This window comes from Lactuca serriola, chromosome 3 (assembly GCF_051521515.1).
Source record: "Lactuca serriola cultivar US96UC23 chromosome 3, Lser_US96UC23_V15, whole genome shotgun sequence".
NCBI lineage: Eukaryota > Viridiplantae > Streptophyta > Magnoliopsida > Asterales > Asteraceae > Lactuca > Lactuca serriola.
Window position 1 is genome coordinate 193,601,260 of NC_136410.1, and position 8,605 is coordinate 193,609,864.

General features: G+C 35.7%; 1 protein-coding gene across 1 annotated transcript; it reads left to right on the forward strand.

The window, feature by feature from the left end:
• Positions 1 to 470: 470 nt before the first annotated feature.
• Positions 471 to 2,449, forward strand: LOC145093474 (very-long-chain 3-oxoacyl-CoA reductase 1-like). Its single transcript, XM_079031608.1, has 3 exons — positions 471 to 1,195; positions 1,786 to 1,855; positions 2,046 to 2,449. The coding sequence occupies exons 1-3, from the start codon at positions 558 to 560 to the stop codon at positions 2,307 to 2,309; spliced, it is 972 nt and encodes a 323-aa protein (XP_078887734.1). The 5' UTR covers positions 471 to 557; the 3' UTR covers positions 2,310 to 2,449.
• The last annotated feature ends 6,156 nt before the right edge of the window (positions 2,450 to 8,605 follow it).

An 8,605-nucleotide genomic window follows, 5' to 3' on the forward strand; every position in this document is an offset into this window, starting at 1 on the left:
CCTACTCTAGCCGCATTTTATTTAACAAAAGAGGCCTACAATGGGCTGCCTACTCTCACCAAATGCTTTTTAACAAAAGAGGCCTACAATGGGGTACCTTCGATTTCATTTAAAACTTGTTAAATAATATTTATAACAATTAGCAAAAACACTTCATCTTGTCAGATTAATATTGAAAATTATATGGGGTATATAGTTCAATGTTCCTACTTTCACTTTAACAATTTGGAGAATTTAGAATAAGTCCATGTTGAAAAAACCTTTGTTCAATATATGTAATTTTTTTTAAATTTATTTATCATGGACCACTTTAAAAAAAGTTTTGGAACTTTGAGTGATATATCCCATAATGACGCTCTGACTGTTATTTTGCTGTATTTGGAATCAGACCCCACCCCAACTGCTATCAACCAAACTTTGTATGCTCATTAATAGGAGTAAAGCTTATCTTCATTAAAATACGTGCATGTAAATTTCACGACTAAAAATATCATAGCGACTATTCACCTTCCCTTCAACAACAAAACAACCTCTTTCTAAATTCTAACTCCATCTTCATGGACTTCTCTTCAACGCAAGACCTCAAATCTCAACCTTTATGGCTCCTTCTTCCACTCGTTCTTGCTTTTCTTTCTCTACTAAAATCATCCCTTCAAATCTTGAATTGGGTGTTCGTTAATTTCCTCAGACCCGCTAAAAACCTCAAGAAATACGGGTTATGGGCATTGGTTACGGGTCCTACAGATGGTATTGGTAAAGCCTTTGCCTTCCAACTGGCCAGTAAAGGACTAAATTTGGTTCTTGTGGGTCGGAATCTTGATAAACTAAACGATGTTTCAGATTCAATCCGTGCTAAATTCAAACAAACCCAAATAAAGATTGTTGTGGTTGATTTTAGTTGTGATTTAGATCATGGGATTGAGAGGATTAAGGAAACAGTTGATGGTATAGATGTTGGGGTTTTGATAAATAACGTTGGGGTTTGTTATCCTTATGCTAGATTTTTTCATGAAGTCGATGATAAGTTGATGTCTGATTTAATTAAGGTTAATGTTGAAGGGACTACTAAAGTTACAAATGTCGTCTTGACTGGAATGATCAAGAGAAAGAAAGGAGCTATTGTTAATATTGGGTCGGGTGTTGCAGTTGTTATGCCTTCTAGTCCTCTTTATGCACTTTATGCTGCTACTAAAGCGTAAGGTCCTTCGTAATTATCTTAGTCGTACAGAGGTGATAATCTATAAATGTTGTTTCAGGTTGAAGTACGAACATTAGTTTTCTTGCTCTTAACATATCGAAATCTACCCTGTTACCATTCTTATAAAAGAAGAGATTTTTTGATAATTGAATAATATACTTTAAATAGAGGACAAATATTCTTGGAACATGCGACATGCCTCTTCAAAAATATTTGTTTTATACTATTTGTAGAGGATGGTGAACCCATGTTTTCGTTTCTATTTTAGGGATGCATAATCATTACATTTTTTTTTCTTCATATAACAACATTATAGTAAATTTTAATCATTTTCTCTTTACATTACAAAACACTTAGCAAAATCATTTTTAGCATGCCCGGTTTACAAGCTAGGCATGTCCTTATCTTTATATGCTTAGGGGAAGTGTTTTGCATAATGTATATGTGGTTATGTATTTCTGAAAAGAAGTCAACATACGAATTTTGGGTCTTGAATTGGAATAGAGATGCTCAAGAATCAAACTTTTAAAGGGACTAATTCTATTAGTTGGAATGACTCATTGGTTTTTTTTATAATTTTTTTTTAGATACATCAATCAATTTTCAAGGTGCCTCTATGTGGAATACAAGAATAGTGGTATCAATGTGCAGTGTCAGGTATGCTAATCTTTTGAAACTAAGATTTAATTTTCTTTACCATTATTTTAGTCGACATAATGTTTGAGGACCTGAACGGATTTGGGTGAGGTTGGATCACTCACGAGTCTAATTGGCACTCGATGACTTGTTGATTTGGTAACAAGTGGGTTAGATCCCTTATTGATTGTGTGCACAAAATGTTTAATAGGTACCCTTGTATGTGGCAACAAAGATGTCTTCCCGTAGAAGGGCATCCTTGTTTGTTGCATCAACAGATGCTTATGCTCAAGCTGCCATACGTTTTATTGGTTATGAACCACAATGCATGCCTTATTGGCAACATTCGATCTTGTGGGCTTTTGCAAGATTGTTACCACAGTACATTATTGAAGCTTGGTGGATGGGTATGTGTCTAGGATTTCGGAAAAGAGGACAACTCAAAGACTCTGGGAAGAAAAATGTACACAATTGATATATGATGTTTGTTGCATATCTAATTCTTGTTCTATAGATTATATTTGTAGTGCGTAGATATATGAATGACGACTTTTTACTAGAGTTTATTTGTATGGTATGATATATGAATAATTGATTGTTTACTTCGTTCAATAATTCATGATTTGAAATGATGATCTAGGGGTTTTAAGGCTTTATCGAATGGAATGAATCAACATAATGAAGATTGAGGAGACCGTCGAGCATTTTTGACGACGTGAATCAATTATGATCGAATAGAAAGTAAAATTTCCTTACCACCTCTCTGTCCTTACTTTAATCCCAAAGTTTCATTTAATTCAAAAATGTCACCTGCTATTTGCGGTTTAATCTAATTTAATCCTAACTTTTGATTGTTTAAGATGAATAGTCAAGATTTGGTCCCCTAGTGGCCTAGTCTCACAAAATATCATTCTCGCGAACATATATATATATATATATATATATACTTAGAAGCTTTTGAAAATTTTATTTGCATACACTTACACAATACACCTATGTTTTGAAAACCGGACTGGACCGGCTGGTTCGACCGGTTCAACCGGGAACCGGTCCCGGATCCGGTTCTTAAAGGCCAAAAAACCGGTAATCGTTTGAACCGGTGAAAACCAGTAAAAACCGGTCAAAACAGGAAATTTTAAAAAATATTTATTTTTTCATTTTCTGTATTTTTTATATAATTAAATATAATTATGACATCATCCGGTTTTTCCGGTTTTTGAGACCGGTTCGGCCGGTTGGACCACCTGAACCATCGAACCATTAAGACGACCGGTTCGGTCTCCGGTCCGGTTTTCAAAACCTTGCAATACACTTGTAACACACAAAAACCTAAAAACCCTAAACATCAATATATGTTTGAGTATATGTATGATTCGAAAAAGGGAGACAAAACGATTTTATAAGGAATATATATATATATATATATATATATATATATATATATATATATATATATATATATATATATATATATATATATATTCCTTATAAAATCGTTTTGTCTCCCTTTTTCGAATCATACATATACTCAAACATATATTGATGTTTAGGGTTTTTAGGTTTTTGTGTGTTAAAGGAATCGGCTAAAATGGAGTTCATATGAGAAATATATTCACATTTGAAGTTGAGGATTGAACTAGGCTTAGGTTAATCAAAGTATACAGCCTAAATTTGCATTTTAAGGCAAAAGCATAGCTGCGTAATGCAAAGCACGAACGTGTTTTGGAGTCGAAGTGAAATAAAAGGTTATGAAATGGATTTAAATAAATTACATTCTATTTTATGCATGTTTGGCTAGAACACAACCGTGTTTTGGAAAACATGGCATGTGTTTTGCAGTTGAATTCTTAAATGCGTGGATAAAGTGGGTTAGTCGGTTCCTAGTTCCTTATATGCATTCCCAACATCTTCTAGGTGCCCTCTAATCAAAGAAAACCGTTTATGAAGGTCCCTATATACCAACTTGAACATAATTGAAGAGGAAATCAAGGAGAATACATGAAGTTGTTCATCTATACTCAAATCAAGATAACATTGTTTATCCTCTTTATGATTCTTACTTTCATTGTTGAATTGAGGAAAGGGATTTGAACGTTAAGTTCTATATGTTCTTATAAAATGAAGTGATTGATGTATTAGAACAAGTAGAGTATTGAATACTTGTTATTATCTTAAAATTCCAAGTATAAGATTAGAATTCTTATTATATCGAAACTGGGGATAATGGGTTAAACCCTATCTTAAAGTAAGTTTTTAGTTACATGGAATCATGCATGTATACTCATGGATGGACTTAAATGTAAGTTGTAATGAGAAAAGAGTTAAGGAATGAACTAGTAAATTCATATCCAAGTTATGTAAGAATAATGGATGTTACAAGTTAATTATGGAATCTCTTGGAGATATACATGTGTTAAGAAGTTTATTATGTATGATTTTTTATACTCAAACTATGATGCATTTTTATTATTTTTGGAGGCTAAATTTTATAAGGAACTCTAAGGATCGGGAACTCAACTATATATAATATCAAAAGGTCAGTAACTAGGTGTTTCCCCATATTGGGAATTGGTAAATTAGACATGCCTTATGGTTTTTGTTTAATTGTGAGAAAGACATTAATAAGATGGGGATAATGAAATATAGTAGCCTTAAAGGTCATAAAACCATGGTATATAATGTTCAATTACAATGGTGGTATTGGTGGCCGTAATAAAATGGGTGGACGTTATTAAATCACAGTGGAAGCCTTTGTGGCCACAATACCATGGGTCGATATTTATTAAATGATGATGGTGGCTTTCGTGGTTGTAATACCATTATTGGAAATTGATAAATTAATGGTAGCCTTTGTGTTCATAATACCATAATGACTTTAAAGTGAATGTATTGGTTGAAAGGCTTTGTGTGATTTATTATTTGTTGTTGATGATTTAATTTCACAATTTATCCATGTGAACATTACTGTATACAATGATAGGGCTACTCAGTAAGCGTTTGTAGCTTACATAGTGTTTTTTGGTGTGCCTTTTAGGAACCAATACCTCGATAAGGGTAAGACTGTAGCTAAGTAGAGCTGGCAATGAGACGAACTGGATTGGGTTCGGGTTCAACCCATTTATTAATTGGCTTGAAGATTTCAACATAACCCAACCTTTTTATTTAAATTGGTAGATATTCCCAACCTAACCCAACCTTTCAGATAAATGAGTTGTTATCAGGTTAACCCGTTTATATAATTCTCAACTAAACCTATTAAATAAATGGGTTAAACTTGGGTTAACCCTTTTAAAATAAAAAGTAAATAAATAAACTGAAGATTACACCACTTAACTTAGTTTCAAACTTAAATAAACTTTTACAATATAATAAAATCACAATCCTAATTCACAAATACAAAGAAATTGTTCACATAACATTAAAAATATGTAATTTCGAAATGATTTTGAAGAGTGGCTAGTGTTGTCGACACAAAGAAAAAAGTTAGGAATTAGGATTGCATTTTTTAAAACATAAATAATAATACACCATTGTAATTTATAAATTAATACTTAGATGAATACATGGTAATATTTAAATAATTATCAAATAATATATATATTAAAGTTAAATAGGTTGGTGAGTTGAAAAAAGGTTGACAACATTTACCTAACCCAACCTATTTAATTAAATGGGTTAGGAGGGTTGACTCATTTATCCTAAATAGGTTGAAAATCTCTACCCAACCTGCTAACTTTGGGTTGAGTTCAGGTTGGGTTGGTGGGTTGGGTCGATTTTTGCCAGCTTTATTGCTAAGAGATATATGATCTCTTGCTCCATGTGTACTTTTGTGTTTTGCTGTAAAATAATTGTAATACATGACTTGATCTTTGGATACTAATTAGTGTAAATGATATTTTGGTAACTACTTGTAAGTGCAAAATTAATATAAATGTAAATCTACTCGTTTTTATTCCCTTTTTAAAAAACATTAGGTATATATTGTATTATTTTACAGGTGTTTACATTGCTTATGCTTTTTTATTTAAGTCAGATGTATAGTCTGCATTTTTCTTTAGAATGATTGTAATACTCGGCTTGATCGATGTTTTCTTGTATACATGATCTTATTACAACTGCTTGTATATCACCATGTTAATATAAATGTACACCTACTTGTTATGTAATTTGAAAAAAATGACTTTTTTTAGATGTACTTTGTATTAATTTGTATGGTGCTACAACATTGTTGCAAATTGGATTACCATTTCAAAGCAACCTCACTACCATTTTAGGAAACTTTATTTCCATTTCAAAACAAGTTCATTACTATTACACTTTAAATCCATAATATAGTGGAACCTAAGGAAAATTACATCTTAATAACTACTAATACAACTATTAATAAAAAAAACCACAAACAACCCTACAACAATCTGCAATAATGCCATCATTTTCCATCATCACATGCACTTGGAAGATCAACTTTTTTAAAGAAATCATAGTAAGCTGCTAGATCCTACCAAATAAGCCATGTTATATCACAGTTAAGGAATGTAGTAGAAATTACATCATTGTTACCGAAAAATTAGAGAAACCCCAAAAACTTCATCCTTGATTTGCTCGATATTCTTGAAATCAAAATTGGACAAATGTCACCACATCGTCATCTGATGATGTCACAACTAGCCTTTTTGGCTAGGAAATTTCATCCTCAAGTAAGCAAGGACTATTGTGAGACTTGTGCTAACACACCTAAGTGTTCAATATAAGTTCCTAAGGAGCCATATAGTGTTAGAATGCAAATCTCTCCAAGTACAGTGAATCTCTCCCAAATCTCTCCAAGTATAGTGAATCTCTCCAAGTATGTGAAATCTCTCCCAAATCTCCCTAAGTATGTGAAATCTCTCCAAGTATAGTGAATCTCTCCCAAATCTCTCTACGTATGTGAAATCTCTCCAAGTATAGTGAATCTCTCCCAAATCTCTCCAAGTATGTGAAATGTAACACCTAAAAATCAGGAAGGCCAAGAAAGGAAAGGAAACCCTAAGTTAAAGGGCCGACTCGTCGAGTCCAAGGAGGAACTCGACGAGTCCGAGCGAGATCCGGGTCGAGGAGTAAGTGACCGACTCGGCGAGTCGGCTAAGGGGACTCGGCGAGTCTGGTCTGAACGAGGAAAACCCTAATCCCGGGAGTTGTATCCTATATAAAGGGTGTTATGTCCCTCCCTCAGCCTCCATATCATCCTAGAGAACCTGTAAACCCTAGATTTCGTGTGAGCTTCCATCATTTGAGAGAAATAGCTTTGGAGGAAGGAAACTTTGGAAAGGAACTTGAAGATCAAGAAGGTTGCTTTAAAGGAGAGGTGTAGATCCGAGATCTACTTCAGTTTGTGTTCATCTTGGAGGTAATAAGCTGCTATTTTCCCTCCTTTGCATCTATATCTATTTTTGTTATGAGATTTGGGGGTTTTATGGTTGTTTGAGACCCAATTCGAGTTTGGGGCTTAGATATGTTGTTGCCACTTCAGATCTAGTGTTGGGATGGTCCAATATGTGGTAAATTACCAGAAGATGAGTAGTTGGTGAAGCCCTTTTGTCCTTAAACCTAGCCCTAGAGTGTTTTGACCCTAGATCTCTTTAGTTATATGTAAAGTTTGCAACTTTACGTGAGGATTGAGCTTTGGAAGTATGGATCTATGATTTGGAGCCTCTGCATGGCTCGAAAAGCCACTGTATGGATTAAGAACTGGAGAAACTCGGCGAGTTGGATGAAGTTGGGCAGGAACTCGGCGAGCTGGAAGAACAACTCGGCGAGTCTGTTGAAGATTGCCTTGGACTCGGCGAGTCTGTTCTTGGACTCGGCAAGTCAAGTCGCGAAACCCCAAACCCTTCGAGTTGAGACTCGAATCAGTGAGTCGAGTGGAGACTCGGTGAGTTGGACAGGTCAGGACTCAGAAATCGGTAGACTCGGTGAGTCGAGTCGCGAATGGAAGGACTTTGAGCATATGAACTCGGCGAGTCAGTAGGCAGACTCGGCAAGTAGGGTTGACCTGGAAGGTTGAATTTGACCAGAGTTGACGTAGTTGACTTTCGGGGGACAGTTAGACTAAGTGTTGCATTGATATTGGTAGCTCGGGGAGCTAGTGGAGCAAGAGTTCAGAGAGTTGCCGGGAAACAACTAAAGGGGCTATCAGCAAGTTCAGCAAGCACATGTGAGTTTCCCTTTGTGTGAATGGGTCTAAGGCCACAATATCGGGCCATGTAGTTATAAGTAGAAGACCTTGGGGTTAGCCCTAGGCACAGTATGCTAGTATGATATTCAGGACGAGGTCCAATGATAACGGGCGGGTGCCCAAGGAATGGTTTATATGATAGTTTATACTTGTTGTCTGTGTGATACTTGTATGTGCCTGGTAGGGAGGTGAGTGTGGGCGAGGTCCCGTATCTCACTAATAGCAGAGTGTGGATGGTGTTCCACATCTCATTAGCAGCAGATCAGGGGCGAGGCCCAAGTTAGGGAAAGAGTGAGTATGGGTTGGGCCCGTATCTCACTATCAGTAGGAGCACGGACGGGGTTCCATGACTCATCAGTAGTAGGACAAGGGCGAGGCCCAGGATAGGCGAGGCCTTAGGACAGGATCCATTAGTATATGTTTAGCTTATGTGATGTGATATGTTTATGTGCTATTATATGTTAGCGGGCGAGTCCCAGTGACAGGCGAGGCCTAAGGGAAACAGATATGTATCCGAGCGGGGCTCGAAGCCAGGCGAGGCCCAGAATAGCGGGTGT